Below are 16,626 nucleotides of genomic sequence, written 5' to 3' on the forward strand. Positions count from 1 at the left end.
TTAGATATAGATACTTGGAAGGAGAAGACAACTAGACCAAAAAGCAACCAGGAAAAGTACCGGGGTCTCCAAAGGAGCAAAGCAGTACACAAAGTTCTGAAATACGGTGTGAGACCGTCGAATCTTAGAGACGAAGGGTGAGCTTGGGGGAATCTAGGTGGAGAAATCGAACGAAAGGAACCAGAACAAAGGAAATGATGATTGCTAAAAGAATGAGATAGAGTGGAAGGCAATAGGGGGAGAGAATAAGAGAGGGGGGAAGAAAAAGAGAGCACAGAAGGAGCGAGAAAGTGAGAAATGAGAGATTGAAAGAGACAGTGATGGAGTGAGAGATAGTGAGGAACACAGCCGGGCAGAGAAAGAGAACAAGGTGAGACAGAAAACCAGTGGGATTACCGAGAGCAAGAGTGTAGAAGAAACAACAAAAAGGAGAAGAAGAAGAAGAAGAGTGCAATCAAGAGCTGGAGAGAACACACTACAATAGACTAGTAACATGAAAAGAGCTAAGAAGCCAGGAAAGAAAATGAGATAGTAGAGCAGACATCTGGAGATTGGACCTTTCAGGAGGTTTAACCATCTGACTTTGACTCAACGAACGCACATTCAGCCAACAGAATTCAGGAGAAAGCTCAACTACCATTTCATGGGTTTAACCCATGGTGAAAATATCTCCAGTCATCTCGCTGGTACCATATTAGGAGAGCAGCTGAGTTAAAGTAAATTAGGACCATGGAGACTCATCATCCTGGAGCCTTCATGTTGCCTCCCTATTCTGAAATTAAAGCCCCTCCCGGTTGTCAGTTTTCAGCTCACACAACTTTTCACAAGCTGAGTAGCACTGTACTGGGATGCCATCTCCCTTCTGGGACACCACACGGCATCTCCGACATTCTTGGCCGACCACTACCAGGTCCACATAGTGGGATGCTGCCAGCCTACCCAACAGTTCCAGGATATGGAAGAGCATCGACTACAGGAGGTTGTTTTGGTGAACAAGGAAATGTTATGACTAAAGGTGGAAGCTCATATAGTAATCAGAACCAAGGTGTTTGGCCGGATCTTGGGCAGGAATGGAGAATGAGTAACAGGACACTCAGCAACGGTGAGTACCCAAAAATCTTCTAAAGGGGCAACACATGACTAGATTTAGATAAAATTAGTTTTACTATCTACTGAAACTCCATTGAAAATCTAAAAATTGAGGTATGACTGCAGTTAATCCCAAAATCCACTCCCAGTGGGTCGAGGAAAATATGATATGGAGTCATTGTCACAAAGGATAATTAATTAAATCAATTTTAACTTTTTTAATCGGCATCTATAGTGTAAAAATTCCTCAAAACAAATCCCTATCTTCTCATTTTTTTGTTGCGCAAGATGGTAATATCCTGGTTTTTAGGGGTTGCGCAAAATATCGATACAGACACATGAATTAAGAAATTTAAAAACCTAATGGTGAAAATCATAAATAAATACTGAGTATGTCCAGAAATATTGGGAGGGTCCATTGTTTTGGTGGGATCTGCTAAAGATCTAATGGATGTGAGAGCTGCCAAACTTTCTCTATTAGTGTGTTGAAGACCAATGGACCTTTCTAGGACTTTTGTCAATTTTTTGATCACCAGAATCAGCTAAAAGATTGTCAACTGAACTATCACCCCAGGTCTACATGGATATTTAAATTATTTAATATTATATATATGAAGTATTGGGTAATACAAAACTGGGGACTAAATTAGGAGTCATGTAGGCTTCCCAACAGATGTTAAAAATTTGGAATTGACCTTTCCATCACTAAATACGTAAAGTCTTACACCTGCATGGGCTAATGGGTCTGTAGGCCCGAAAATCTACATCACAGTGTTTTATTAAACGTCATCAGGTCCTACAGGAAGCACAGATGTGTCCACAAGGAAGAAGCACACCCGTCCTACATTTACGGGACACCAGATCTTTGCCTTGGAGAAGACCTTTGAGCAAACAAAATATCTAGCAGGGCCAGAAAGGGCAAGACTGGCATTCAGCCTGGGCATGAGTGAGTCCCAAGTCAAGGTGAGTTCTTCTGTACTTTGTGCCATTTGTTATTTACAGGATTGTATTATAATCGCAATGGTTTAAATAATCCCCATTATTCTCACTGTGATCAAGAACGGCTTATTCAATATTAGATATTACATGGAAATATAGATTCCCTAAAGAGTTTACACAGATTGATATAGAGAACTAGAAAAAGACACAAAAAGAAACGTACAATAGATAACCATATATATATATTAGATATGTTGTAGATACAAAGCAGATAGATACATGGTATAGATAATAGATGATAGATAATAGATGATAGATAATAGTTAGATAATAGATAAATAATAGATAGATAATAGCAGATAGATGATAGATAATAGAAAGATAATAGATTATAGATAAATAGATAGATAATAGATGATAGATAATAGATACATAGATAAATAGATAGATAATAGATAGATAGAAAGATAATAGATGATAGATAATAGATACATAGATAAATAGATGATAGATAATAGATAGAAAGATAATAGATGATAGATAATAGATGACAGATAGATGATAGATAGATAGATAATAGATAGATAATAGAAGATAGATAATAGATAGATAATAGCAGATAGATAGATGATAGATAATAGATACATAGATAAATAGATGATAGATAATAGATAGATAGAAAGATGATAGATAATAGATAAATAGATAGATAATAGATGACAGATAATAGATAGATGATAGATAAAGCAAGAAAGAAAGAAAAAGAAAGAAAGGTATGATAGTTAACTAGATAGATATGAGGTAATTAATGATATATTGTTATGTTAAGACAGATAACTATAAGATAGATAGATAACAGATAGCTAGATTAGACGGAAGGAAGAAAAAGAGAAAGAAGGAAAGAAAGGTCTGATTGATGTGAGGTAGATAAATGAGATATATAGATAAGGGTTTAGACAGATGGTTATAAGATTGATAGACAGGTGGATAGATATGTGATAAGAAAGAAAGATAAATATATAGATAGATAAATAGATATGCAAACAAAATACAGCGACCTCCCTATAACCACATATTACTATTCTCCAGGTCTGGTTTCAGAACCGTCGTACTAAGTGGCGTAAGAAAAGCACTGCCGACCCCTCGGGGCCACCATCCCTTGGTTCTCGGGCCCCCGGGGACCTGACGCCCTCGGAGAATGAGGATGATGAATATACCAAACCGTTGGATCCTGACTCTGATGATGAGAAGATCCGCCTGCTGCTGAGGAAACACCGGGCAGCGTTCTCTGTCCTCAGCCTGGCCCCCCACAACCTGTGACAGAACAGATCCCAAGGGGCTCAGAGGAACTGTACACCCCCAAAATCCATATCTGCTAGATAACATACAGGGACCCACATGTTCAGGAGCACACTGGAAATTCAAGTGTCAAAATATGGACGATGCCATTTATTGCCCAAAGGCACAAGGAAAGGTGGGATTATAACCGGAGACTTGTGCCATCAATTGACTTGTGCCATCGATTCTCATCAGTGTAATGCAAAATTTCCAAAAACTCTGAAGACCCAAAAACTGTACCCTGGAGGTTGCTGCATTGCGGCCGATGAGACCGGACGATAGGCTGGTAATGAATGAGTCGCTGACTATGCTGTTCCCCGAAACTGGTATTTATCCGCTTCCATAAAGTACATCACTTGAACGCCTCATCGCTTTCCTAAAGACTGGTCCGAGTCCAAGGCAAGTCGTTTGGTGGCAATGCCGAAAAGTGGACTTGATGCTTAAAGGGGTTATCCACAATTTGAAAAAAAGCATGGCTGCTTTCATTAAAAAAATAAACAGCGCCACGCTTGTTCAAGGCTGTGAGTGGTATTGCAGCTCAAATAAGTCAAGCTGCAATACCAGGCACAACCAATAGACCGGTGTGGCGCCGTTTCCGGGAAAATGCAGACATGTTTTTTTGTGCAATCTTAAACAACTTCTTTAATAATACAGACTAAGCGCCTGCCCAACACTCTGCCATGAATCAACTAATGAAAAATTCACCATTATGTTCGACGATGTATGGGGCAAATACAATCCTGTAACAACAAATGTATCCAGAAATTATCATTAAAACTGCGCAAATTCCAATTGTTTCAGTGTTTGTAAATTAACCCCTAAGAACAAGCATTTATTATTTATTTTTTTCAGTTTGGGCTTTTTTATTGTTTCTTTTCCTCCCTGTCTTCCAAGAACCATCATTTTTCTAGTGTTCAGTCGACGCCACCATGCGAGGGATTGTTTGTTGCAGGACACCATTCATTTTATCATAAAATGGCTAAAAAAAAAAAAATCAGTGTTGTCAAATGGCGCAAAAAAAGAATCAAATATTTTCCATTATTTTTTATTATATGATGTTTATTACACTGTAAAAATGACTTGACCGCATACTTCTCAAAGTCAGCGCAATTACGGCGATATCGAACCCTCAAGTCTTTTTATATTATACCAGTTAAACAAAAAAAAATCAGAACTTCATAGAAAACAAATTATCTGAAACCTGTAAAAAAATTTAATTTTTCTGCTTTCTCGAACTGCAGGTTTTACGGATACCAATTTTAGGTACATACTACGCACACTCCACGTTCAAGTGCACACTCCATGTTGTCATCAGTCGCAGACGGGAGTACGGCTCCTTCTTCGTGGATGACACTTGCGCCACCGTCTTTTAACTCCATATACGCTTCTTCACAAGAATCACTTTCTACATACTGTGCACAGTTCTTCAATAAATATTGGCATCAGACCCAACCAAAACTAAAATAAAGTGGTTGCAAAAGTGTTATTGTTGGGGATGTAGTTTTGTTCAGAATTAGCCAATCATATGTAACCTCATGTTTACCCAGTAGTCAGAGCACAGCCGCCATCATGTACAAGGATTCAAATTAATATTATAATTTTGCTGTTCTAGTAGGATTCTCCTATTATCTTAGTTGAATTTTCCAGGCAAAGCCATAAACAGCTTACAACACAGCAAAGGGATCAAAGGGATCAGTCAGGAAAAGGTTACAAAACTATTTCCAAGGCATTAGATCTACCATGGAACACTGTAAACCCAGTTATAAAGAAGGGGCTTAAATGTGGCAGAACAGTGACATTACCTAGAACTGAACAGTCCTCCAAAACTTATGAAAAGACGACAAGAAAATTGGTCCGGGAGGCTGCCTAAAGGCTTGCATCAACATTAAAGAAAAAAAAAACAGGTATTTCTGGCAAGTATTGGTTGTATATTGCATGTGACAACAATCTCTCGCATTCGTCATGTGTTTGGGGTAAAGAGGCAAGATAGAAGCCTTTTCTTGCAAAGAAAAATATCCAAACCCAGATATTTTTTGCCAAAACCAACATCAAGTCTGCCAACAGCATGTGGAAAAATGTGTCATGGTTTAATCAAACCTGCATTCTTCTTTTTAGCCATAATTTCAAAAAGGTATGTTTGATGCAAAACCATCATTGCACATCACCATAAAAAACACCATACCCAAAGTGAAGCATGGCGGAGGCAGTATTATACTTTGGGTCTGTTTTTAGCAGCTGAAACTGGGGCTTAATAGGTGTTCTAACATGGCAGACAAAGTTATGGACCTTCATTAGTCTTCCAGCTACCATGGCAAACAATCAGTGCCCCTCAATCACATCATGCAGGGGGCCAATGGCCATCAGAAGCAGTGGACGCAATTTTAAAGTCCTTTTCAATGCTGCTAATAGGCTTGAGTCTTGACAAGGGCATATAAGAGGTTAAACTGTTGCTCCGATCACATCAGTCACCCTTGGATGCCACTGCCAAAAACATCTTATGTCAATATATTTTTAGACAAATCTTTGCCACCTCTTTGCACACATAGATTTATGTTTCTGACCTTCCAAGATGTACAATATTTATTAAGTAGCTTTTGCCTTATTATCGGCACTGTTTAGATTTTTCGGCTTGTGATTTCTTTAATTTATTATAATAAAAAGATGCATAATGGTGATATTTACATTTAATTAAGAATGTTTACATTTTAGTATTAGACTTAAACTTTTGTCTATTTTTTCACCTTTATCTCAGCTCAACTATCAGGACAAGATGCATCACATTGTATACGACGGGGTAAAACTCCATATAAAAAAAAGAGGAGAAAAACGATAAAACATATTGTAAACATCCAACGTGTTCAAAAAGAAAAAAATATATATATTTTAATTCACGTCATTGAAAACATGAAAAAGAGGTAAAAAATCCCAGGAGACTTGCCTATGCATTTTGAGCTTTGAAGTTCTTAATGAGAAGGGTATGGTCACAAAAAAAAAAAGAGTAGGTGCAGATTTTCGGATAGAAAATCCAAAGCAGAAAACAGTAGCCGCAGAAGTGGATGAGACTTCAACAAATTTCATCCACATGCCGGAAATTGGACTTTAAAATTAAAAAGCATGTCAATTTCCAATGCAGATTTGTTGCGTAGCCTCAAAACTCAAAAAAATTCAAATTATATTGGGTTTTGCTTCAGATTCCACATAAAGCCAGAGTAACATCCATAAGTCCAAAAAAAAAAGAACCTCAAAATTTTTAATGAAAAAAATAAACACTGCACTCCTCCATTTCCCTGGTCTTTGATTTTTCTCTTTACTGTTTCCTTAATAATCACAGATTCTAGTCCCCATGGGGGACTAAAAAGAACAGAAAGAAAATTAAATAAAGAACTCATTTAAAAAATAAAGAAATATAAAAAATGTAACAAAATTAAACATACTTGATATCGCAGTATCCATAAAAGTACAATCAGGATATAAAATATTTTAACCTGTGTGGTAAACGCTATAAAGAAAAAAAATAGATAAAAAATGTAAAAATTGCCTTTTTTTGTGGTCACCGCACCAAGAAAAATGCAATAAAAAGTAAGCAAAATGTTGTATGGAATAAAAACTACAGCTCACTACCCAAAAAGCCAGCGTGCACACAACTCCATTGTTGGGGTCAAAATAAATACTTTTTTTTTTTAAAGGTCTCAGAACATTTTTACCATACAACGAATGCCATATAAGCAAAACTCAAAAATCAAAATCGTTTTCGCACCACTTGGAATTTTTGCTCCTTACATTATTTGGTAAAATGAATGGTGTCTTTCAAAACGGCAATACTTCTCCCCCCAAAAAAGTTCTTATATGGCTGTGTTGACGGAGGAATAAAAAAAAAAGAAAGAAAAACGTTATGGGCATTCGGAGAGAGATCTACCAAGTTTTCCCAATCCTTCTCCCCCCATGGGTGCTGTAAAGGGCCAAGTATATTTTGGCCAAAAATTATTGTTGCATTTGTTTTTTATTGAAACGTTTGTAGAGTTTGCCTACTATAGACTGTGTTTTGGATTGTTTATTGCTGGCTGCAGAATGAGTTAACTGAGAACTCAACAGTGAGTTCATGCCGACAGGAACGTTTACAACACTTAGGCCTCATTTATAGGTCAGATTTTTCCACGTACGAGACAAAAGGACCGATCGATTATTCTGATCAGAGAGTGGGACGAGTAATTTTCTTGTATGTGGAAAATAAAAAAATATATATTTTCTCCACCTTATCCAGTCTAATAGTTCATTGACTTGCATTCCCAATTTTGATCTGACTCTCAAAAATTGGACATTTCTCAGAGATTTTCTGCTGACCTCCAGGTCTGAGAAAGAAATCGGACATGTGAAGAACCCCACAGGCTGTCACAGGTATGAGCGCTATCCGTGAAAATCACGGAGAGTATTGTATGCAAAAATCGGACGTGTGAATAAGGCCTGAGGTTATGTGCACATGGAGGTTTTGGAAACTCTCCAATTACTCGTTAAAAATGCAAAAAACCTCTAAAACTTCAATGTCCACTACAAAATCTCAGCAAAAAGACTCGTGTGCGCATAGCCTTAGGTTCCTTCTTCTGAGCTCTTCTCAGCTGATTTATGACCACATGAAGGTTCAAACTTTTGCTCATAAATCAGCTGAGAGGAACTCAGAAAAAAAGAAAATAGGAGTTATTAGCTCTCTATCAGTAGGAGCTTACTGACAGATTCTTAATTAACTCTTTCTACAGTCAGCAATAAACAATGGTCCAACTAAACCCAAACCGCATGGAATAGCATGCCGCTGCAAGATGCTGTGGTAGCCATGCTGGTTCAGTATGCCTTCAATTTTGAATAAATACCCAACAGTGTCATCAGCAAAGCACCCCCACACCATCACACCTCCTCCTCCATGCATTACGGTGGGAACCAGGCATGTAGAGTCCATCCGTTCACCTTTTCTGCGTCGCACAAAGACACGGTGGTTGGAACCAAAGATCTCAAATTTGGACTCATCAGATCAAAGCACAGATTTCCACTGGTCCAATGTCCATTCCTTGTGTTCTTTAGCCCAAACAAGTCTCTTCTGCTTGTTGCCTGTCCTTAGCAGTGTTTTCCTAGGAGCTATTTTACCATGAAGGCCTGCTGCACAAAGTCTCCTCTTAACAATTGTTGTAGAGATGTGTCTGCTGCTAGAACTCTGCGTAACATTGACCTGGTCTCTAATCTGAGCTGCTGTTAACCTGCGATTTCTGAGGCTGGTGACTCAGATAAACTTATCCTCAGAAGCAGAGGTGACTCTTGGTCTTCCTTTGCTGGGGCGGTCCTCATGTGAACGAGTTTCTTTGTAGCGCTTGATGGTTTTTACCACTGCATTTGGGGACACTTTCAAAGTTTTCCCAATTTTTTGGACTGACTGACCTTCATTTCTTAAAGTAATTATGGCCACTCGTTTTTCTTTACTTAGAATTTGTATTATGGCAAGAAAAAAGCAGCTAACAGCTATTCAGTAGGACTATCAGCTGCATATCCATCAGACTTCTGCACAACACAACTGATGGTCCCAACCCCATTTATAAGGCAAGAAATCCCACTTATCAAACCTGACAGGGCACACTTGTGAAGTGAAAACCATTTCCGGTGACTACCTCTTGAAACTCATCAAGAGAATGCCAAGAGTGTGCAAAGCAGTCATCAAAGCAAAAGGTGGCTACTTTGAAGAACCTAGAATATAAGACATATTTTCAGTTGTTTCACACATTTTTGTTAAGTATATAATTCCACATGTGTTAATTCATAGTTTTGATGCCTTCAGTGTGAATGTACAATTTTCATAGTCATGAAAATACAGAAAAATCTTTAAATGAGAAGGTGTGTCCAAACTTTTGGTCTGTACCGTATAAGGCTGCACGGATGCTGCAGGTGAAGAACCTTTCAAGCCATGTACACTGCTCAAAAAAATAAAGGGAACACTAAAATACCACATCCTAGATATCACAGAATAAAATATTCCAGTTGTAAATCTGTATTCACTGCATAGTGGAAAGCGTTGAGAACAATAAAACATAAAAATTATCAATGTAAATCAAAATTAATATCTCATGGAGGCCTGGATTAGTAACGATACTCAAAATCAAAGTGGGAAATCAAATTACAGGCTGATCTAACTTCAGTGGAAATGCCTCAAAACAAGGAAATGATGCTCAGTAGTGTGTATGTGGCCTCCACGTGCCTGTGTGACCTCCCTACAATGCCTGGGCATGTTCCTGATCAGGCGGCGGATGGTCTCCTGAGGGATCTCCTCCCAGACCTGGACTAAAGCATCCGCCAACTCCTGGACAGTCTGTGGTGCAATGTTACGTTGGTGGATGGCATGAGAAATGATGTCCCAGATGTGTTCAATCGGATTCAGGTCTGGGGAATGGGCGGGCCAGTCTATAGCTTCAATGCCTTCATCTTGCAGGAACTGCTGACACACTCCAGCCACATGAGGTCTGGCATTGTCCTGCATTAGGAGGAACCCAGGGCCAACTGCACCAACATATGATCTCACAAGGGGTCTGAGGATCTCATCTCGGCACCTAATGGCAGTCAGGCTACCTCTGGCGAGCACATGGAGGGCTGTGCGGACCTGCAAAGAATTACCACCCCACACCATTACTGACCCACTGCCAAACCGGTCATGCTGAAGGATATTGCAGGCAGCAGATCGCTCTCCACGGCGTCTCCAGACTCTGTCACGTCTGTCACATGTGTTCAGTGTGAACCTGCTTTCATCTGTGAAGAGCACAGGGCGCCAGTGGTGAATTTGCCAATCCTGGTGTTCTGTGGCAAATGCCAAGCCTCCTGCACGGTGTTGGGTTGTGAGCACAACCCCCATCTGTGGACGTTGGGCACTCAGACCATCCTCATGGAGTCGGTTTCAAGCCATTTTTGCAGACACATGCACATTTGTGGCCTGCTGGACGTCATTTTGCAGGGCTCTGGCAGTGCTCCTCCTGTTCCTCCTTGCACAAAGGCTGAGGTAGCGGTCCTGCTGCTGGCTTATTGCCCTCCTACGGCCCCTTCCATGTCTCCTGGTATACTGGCCTGTCTCCTGGTAGTGCCTCCAGCATCTGGACACTACGCTGACAGACACAGCAAACCTTCTCGCCACAGCTCACATTGCTGTGCCATCCTGGATGAGCTGCACTACCTGAGCCACTTGTGTGGGTTGTAGAGTCCGTCTCATGCTACCAAGACTGTGAAAGCACATCCAACATTCAAAAGTGACCAAAACATCAGCCAGAAAGTATTGGTCCTGAGATGTGGTCTGTGGTCCCCACCTGCAGAACCACTCCTTTATTAATTGTGCCTTGATAATTGCCAATAATTTCCATCTGTTGTCTATTCCATTTGCACAACAGCATGTGAAATTGATTGTCAAACAGTGTTGCCTCCTAAGTGGACAGTTTGATTTCACAGAAGTTTGATTTACTTGGAGTTATATTCTGTTGTTTAAGAGATGGATTAGGGTTGGGATGAAGACTGTGGTTTGGTATTAGGTGGAAAGAAAATGGGTCAAGTTTGCAGGTGGTGAGATGTGAATTGGAGAGTAAAGAGGAAAGTTGATCTTCTGTAATAGTGGAGAAACTGGTTTTGGAGGAGGAAGGCCGAGAAGTTATGAGGAGGGGCTGTAAACCAAAGCTTTCTTTGATGTTATCGATCTTCTGCTTGACGAATGTGGCAAAGCTTTTAGCTGAGAGGAGAGGGAGGAGGCATTGTTGGACAGAGGAGAGATTTGAAAGTGTTGAATAGCTGTTTAGGATTGTGAGACGGAGAATATGAGAGTTGAGAAGTATATTTTGCTGCAGTGGGTGTGGACTTGAAAGTAGTGAGGGACTGTTTGAATGTGATGAAGTGCTCATTGGAATGAGACCTTTTACATCTCTGCTTAGCAACCCTAGAAGCCTGCCTCAGTTTTTGAGTCAGGCTGTTGTGCCAGGGTTGCCTGATGATTGTGCAAACTCTGGTATGTGGGAGGGGGCGGGCAGTTCGAGAGCGGCAGCTATTGTGGTGCTGTATAAAGCGGCAGCAGTATCTGCATTGTGTAAGGAACTTATGTCTGTAAGAGGGAGAAGGGATTCAAAGAGTGAGTGTAGGTCGAGGTGTTTGAGATTTCTGCGAGGGCGTGTAAGTTTGTGGAGTAGCGATAGTGGACCTGGAGAGGAGAGGGAGGAGAATGTAAGTAGATTGTGGTCAGAAAGAGGGAGAGGTGAGTTATAGAGGTAAGATGGAGAACAGAGGCGGGTGAAGTTGAGGTCCAATGTGTAGCCATCTTTGTGATTGCATGTGGAAGACCATTGAGCAAGGCCGAACTTTTGACTTTGAAGTAAGTAATAAAAATGCCTTAAAACATTCTCTCTCTCTCATTAGTCTGGCATTTTGCAAATATTAATAATTATGGTAATTCTAATTGACCTAAAACAGGAAAGATTTATTCTGATTTCACGTCAGACATTGAGAAAAACATGCAGATGTGTCTTTTTATACAGCGTATGTAAACTTCTAGCTATATCTATCTATATATATATAGATATATATATATATATATATAATCACTAAATAAACTGATCTATAAATAACTATATATACACATGGCCAAAAGTGTTGGTACCCTTGAAATTGTAACATAAAATGAACAATTTTTTTTCCTGCTAAAAGACCATGAACATCACGTGCTTGTAACACGGTTGTTTACCCACAATTTTGGAAAGATGCTAACAATATTTTCCAGCCCATTTTGGGGGTTTTGTGTGAAATTATGTCCAATTTGCCTTTTTTGTCTAATTTTTTTCTGTTTTTCCAATACACAATGGAAATAAACATGTGCATAACAAAACATGTGTCATTGCAATAATTTTCTGGGAAAAATACTTAATTTTCTGGAACAATTTTAAGGGTGCCAACACTTGGCCATGACTGTATTTAACGGATTCCTTAGGGTAACAGGTCTTCTGTAAGATCATATCTATATGATGCACTTTAGCAAGTGAAACAATGTGCATATATTTGTCAAAAACATGACAAGGCCACAGTGAACTGACTCAGCGCCAGTGCAGTCCATATATCATAAGTGGAGCTAGGAATGAGGGTAATTATGAGATAACGCACACCCTGACGAGATAAAGGTGTCCTGCAATCTTCTCCACTTCCTCTCTACCACGTGTAGGCTGGCGAGCGTGTCCGTGAGGCGGCTTCTACAGATGCCATGTATACATGTATGTATGTATGGATGGGGATCAGAGTTCAATCTTAAAGAGATGTCCCATTGAAGTGAATGGCAGCTGAGCTGCAGTACCCAAGGCCGGCCACTACACAGCGTGCGGTGCTGTGGTCTTCCACTTTCGTACACTGTTCACATTCGGGCACTGCGATACCTGTCAATCGCTGATGAGTGAGGGTTCCCGGTGTCATACCCCCTACCAATCTGATATTAAGGGTAGGTCATCAATATCCAAGTCTTGGACCACCCCTTTGAGAGTTCTGCTGGAACTGTGCCGGACTGGGAGGTAAGTACATGGCATTTTTGTGTTTAGGAAGGGGTTGTCCACAACTTAACCCACCTTTTTAAATATTGTACACTTGGGGAAAGGGGAGTCAACTGCTGCCGGTGGTTTGTCTCACATTCGAAGGAAAGATTAGGCATCTTAAAATCCAATTGTCTGATCCGGATCTCCCCCGACACTTGCAGAAGAGGCCCCATGAGACATTAGATAGTCAAATCCTCCATCCAAAAACATCAGTTTTGGGCACTAGTAATAAAATATGAATGACCAGCTTTAGATGTCAGTGTTTAGTGCTCCGGAGCTGCTGTTCCTTCTGTAATTATAAAGGAGGAGATGCAACCAGTGTCAGATAAGCCTTAGGCTAGGTTCACATTACGTTATAGGCAGTCCGATAACGCCGCCATTAAGCCCTATGTTGGACGCATCGCTAGCGATGTGCCATCATTGAGTGACGGACCCTGGGACGCAGGCTGCAGCATTTCCGGGTCAGTCACCGCTAGCGCAGACAGAGCATCTGCTTGCTCTATCTGCACTAGCGCGATCACATTTCGGCACTTGCGTTAACGCAGCCCGTTTAACGCATTTGTTGAACGGGCTGCATTAACGCAATGTGAACCTAGCCTTACGGAGATGAATTTTTTTTTTTCTTAAAGTGAATTAATAAGAGTCTATGTCCCCGCTAGATGCCAGCAACAGATGCCAATGATGGCGTGTGACTCACCCCGCTCACCATGATCTTGAAGGAATACTGCCCATACAGCTTGTGGGATGGATACTGGAGACGAGGGCAGGACTTGGTGCCAGGTGGTCGTATTCCAGGTAAGGATTTCATATAGTGATTTAGGTTATATGCTACTTTCTTCGAAGGGGAGTGGACCCCTCTAGATGCCAGCAGCAGATGCCAAGGATGGTTTGTGACTCACCCCGGTCACCACAATCTTGTGATCTTGGAGGATTACTGCCCATACAGCCTGTGGGATGGATACTGGAGATGGTGGGCAGGACTTGGTGCCAGGTGGCAGTGTTCCATATAAGGATTTCATACAGTGATTTAGCTTATATGCCACTTTCTTAGACGGGGAGTGGTCCCGCCAAAATATAAGTTTCTATTGCTGTACATCAGGGTTGCCAATTTGACTTTTTATTTTTTCTGGACAGTTTACAAAAAAAATTCACGGACAGACAATATGTTTTACAGGAGACATTGGAAAACCATAATAAATCATTAGGATTTAAAGCAATTCCGGTCTACGGACCATCATTCCGATATGTAGACATCAGCGACATTCACTGTATGATAATTAATGATGATTACAGTCAAAATAATCCGCAGAAGTTTCTTCAGCGTCAAAAAAATCGTGGACTCCTTAAATTTTTTTGTTTTACGGACAGGGCAAAAAATGTGACCAATTTTTACGAAATGTGGTGGAATTTCTGGACGCCTGGCAACATCTCAGTGTACAAGATCGCACGTAGTGACGAGAACAGGAGACTACACACCTTGTATTTAAATAAAATAATATTAAATAAGTGAAATGGCGACAGTTTCTAGAAAACACACCCGTCCTGGAATCGTTCGGTCAGCTGGATGATTGACGATCCGACCTGTTAAGGGAAATACATGGCGATGTGACGACGAAGGTGCGATACAGTGTCAGAATGGATTAACACAAGCACAAAATTAGATAATGTCGTGTGACCATTCTTGAGTATACAACCTATAGATATGAAGCACGACAACGAATGATATTTAAATATTTATTGATAATTTTTCAAAATCATTAGGAAATGATAAAACACAAACTCAACAGGAAGGTGGAAGACTCAAGAGAGGGGTAATTAATTAATCTTTATAGTCAGTATACTGCAAAATCACTTAAGGCCCCTTCACATTAAGCGACGCTGCAGCGATACCGACAACGATCCGGATCGCTGCAGCGTCGCTGTTTGGTCGCTGGAGAGCTGTCACACAGACCGCTCTCCAGCGACCAACGATGCCGGTAACCAGGGTAAACATCGGGTAACTAAGCGCAGGGCCGCGCTTAGTAACCCGATGTTTACCCTAGTTACCATGCTAAAAGTAAAAAAAACAAACACTACATACTTACCTTCCCCTGTCTGTCCTCCAGCGCTGCGCTCTGCTTCTCTGCTCTCCTCCTGTACTGTCTGGGAGCCGGAAAGCAGAGCGGTGACGTCACCACTCTGCTTTCCGGCTCACAGCCAGTACAGGAGGAGTGCAGAGCACAGCGCTGGAGGACAGACAGCGGTAGGTAAGTATGTAGTGTTTGTTTTTTTTTACTTTTAGCATGGTAACCAGGGTAAACATCGGGTTACTAAGCGCGGCCCTGCGCTTAGTTACCCGATGTTTACCCTGGTTACCAGTGAAGACATCGCTGGATCGGTGTCACACACGCCGATCCAGCGATGTCAGCAGGAGTCCAGCGACGAAATAAAGTTCTGGACTTTATTCAGCGACCAACGATCTCCCAGCAGGGGCCTGATCGTTGGTCGCTGTCACACATAACGATTTCATTAACGATATCGTTGCTACGTCACAAATAGCAACGATATCGTTAACAATATCGTTATGTGTGAAGGTACCTTTAGACATAAGGAGCAATAATTACCCATATTTCATCAGGATTTAATCACTGTATATAAAATTGTAATGTAATAATTGAATAAATATTGATGGGATAATAAATAAATACTGATGAAAGAACTAGATAACGGCACCATATAAAGTAGATCATACAATACGAATTAATACAGTAAATTCATATAGAAACAAGTACCAGCCAAGATAAATAATTAATTGAATAAATAAAGTTTTGTGTGTCAGTTGAGGTGTTCAAAGAAATGTATGCCTATAGCATTATCACTAATTAATTCAAATTAATAAATAATTCATAGTGGTTAAAGATGCAAACCAAGCAACACATGTCTGCTGTCTGATACAAAGTGACCAGTGCTAGAAAGTAGCTGGTGCTTGGGAAAGATGGAAAAAAAGCATAAGGTGCTATCTGAAAAATGATGATGCATGCCCGTTCTCAGTGCTGCGCCCAACGCGCGTTTCGCAAAAGCTTTAACCAGGGACCCAGACAGCGGCATGTGTTGTTTGGTGTGCATCTTTAATCACTATGAATTATTTATTAACTTGAATTAATTAGTGATCATGCTATAGGCATACATTTCTTTGAACAGATCAACTGACACATAAGGCTTTATTGAATTATTTATTTATCATGACTAGTACTTGTTTCTCTATGAATTTATGTATTATGCTTATTGTACTTACTGTGGACAAATTTGAACTAATCATATTTTCTCCATCTCACATATCTTCTCTACCTGATCTATCACAATATATGACATCACGCTTTCCCCGTACCGGAAGTCCACTGCCTCGGAGTAACCCTTGACTCTGCCCCGTCCTTCAAACAGCACATCCAAGCTCTCCCCACCTCCTGCTCAAAAATATTTACAGAATCCGTCCTTTCCTCAGCCTGCACTCTACCAAAATGCTTGTGCATGCCCTCATCACTTCCCGCCTCAACTACTGCAACATCTTCCTCTGTGGCCTACCTTCTAACACTCTCGCACCTCTCTAGTCTGCTGCCCGACTAGTTCATCTCTCTCCTCGCTACTCCTCCTTTGCTTCCTTCCTTTGGAAATCCCTTCATTGGTGCCCAGTTCCTCAGTGTATCCAGTT

At 40.6% G+C, this 16,626-nt stretch overlaps 2 protein-coding genes across 9 annotated transcripts in view; one reads left to right on the forward strand and one right to left on the reverse strand.

Annotated features, from left to right (window-relative positions):
* The first annotated feature begins 459 nt into the window (after positions 1 to 459).
* Positions 460 to 4,156, forward strand: NKX6-3 (NK6 homeobox 3). The gene is made up of 3 exons (XM_069766928.1): positions 460 to 1,102; positions 1,883 to 2,052; positions 3,118 to 4,156. Exons 1-3 carry the CDS (start codon positions 730 to 732, stop codon positions 3,346 to 3,348), a joined length of 774 nt encoding a protein of 257 aa, XP_069623029.1. The 5' UTR covers positions 460 to 729; the 3' UTR covers positions 3,349 to 4,156.
* A 9,877-nt stretch (positions 4,157 to 14,033) lies between these two features.
* Positions 14,034 to 16,626, reverse strand: part of LOC138677079 (inositol polyphosphate-5-phosphatase A-like) — a 119,679-nt gene continuing 117,086 nt past the window's right edge. For all 8 annotated transcript variants that reach the window (XM_069766935.1, XM_069766929.1, XM_069766936.1 and 5 more), the window contains one exon: positions 14,034 to 14,519. The gene's annotated coding sequence lies outside the window, so the exon portion shown is untranslated. The remainder of the gene's footprint in view (positions 14,520 to 16,626) is intronic.

The sequence above is a fragment of the Ranitomeya imitator genome, chromosome 4 (assembly GCF_032444005.1).
Source record: "Ranitomeya imitator isolate aRanImi1 chromosome 4, aRanImi1.pri, whole genome shotgun sequence".
Classification (NCBI taxonomy): Eukaryota; Metazoa; Chordata; class Amphibia; order Anura; family Dendrobatidae; genus Ranitomeya; species Ranitomeya imitator.

Excerpts from the sequence above, each read along its gene's own strand:
- NKX6-3 (XM_069766928.1), top strand. The coding sequence starts at position 730 with ATGGAGACTCATCATCCTGGAGCCTTCATGTTGCCTCCCTATTCTGAA. Across the intron at positions 1,103-1,882 it reads TAACAGGACACTCAGCAACG|GTCCTACAGGAAGCACAGAT; the intron begins GTGAGTACCCAA and ends AAACGTCATCAG. Across the intron at positions 2,053-3,117 it reads TGAGTGAGTCCCAAGTCAAG|GTCTGGTTTCAGAACCGTCG; the intron begins GTGAGTTCTTCT and ends ACTATTCTCCAG.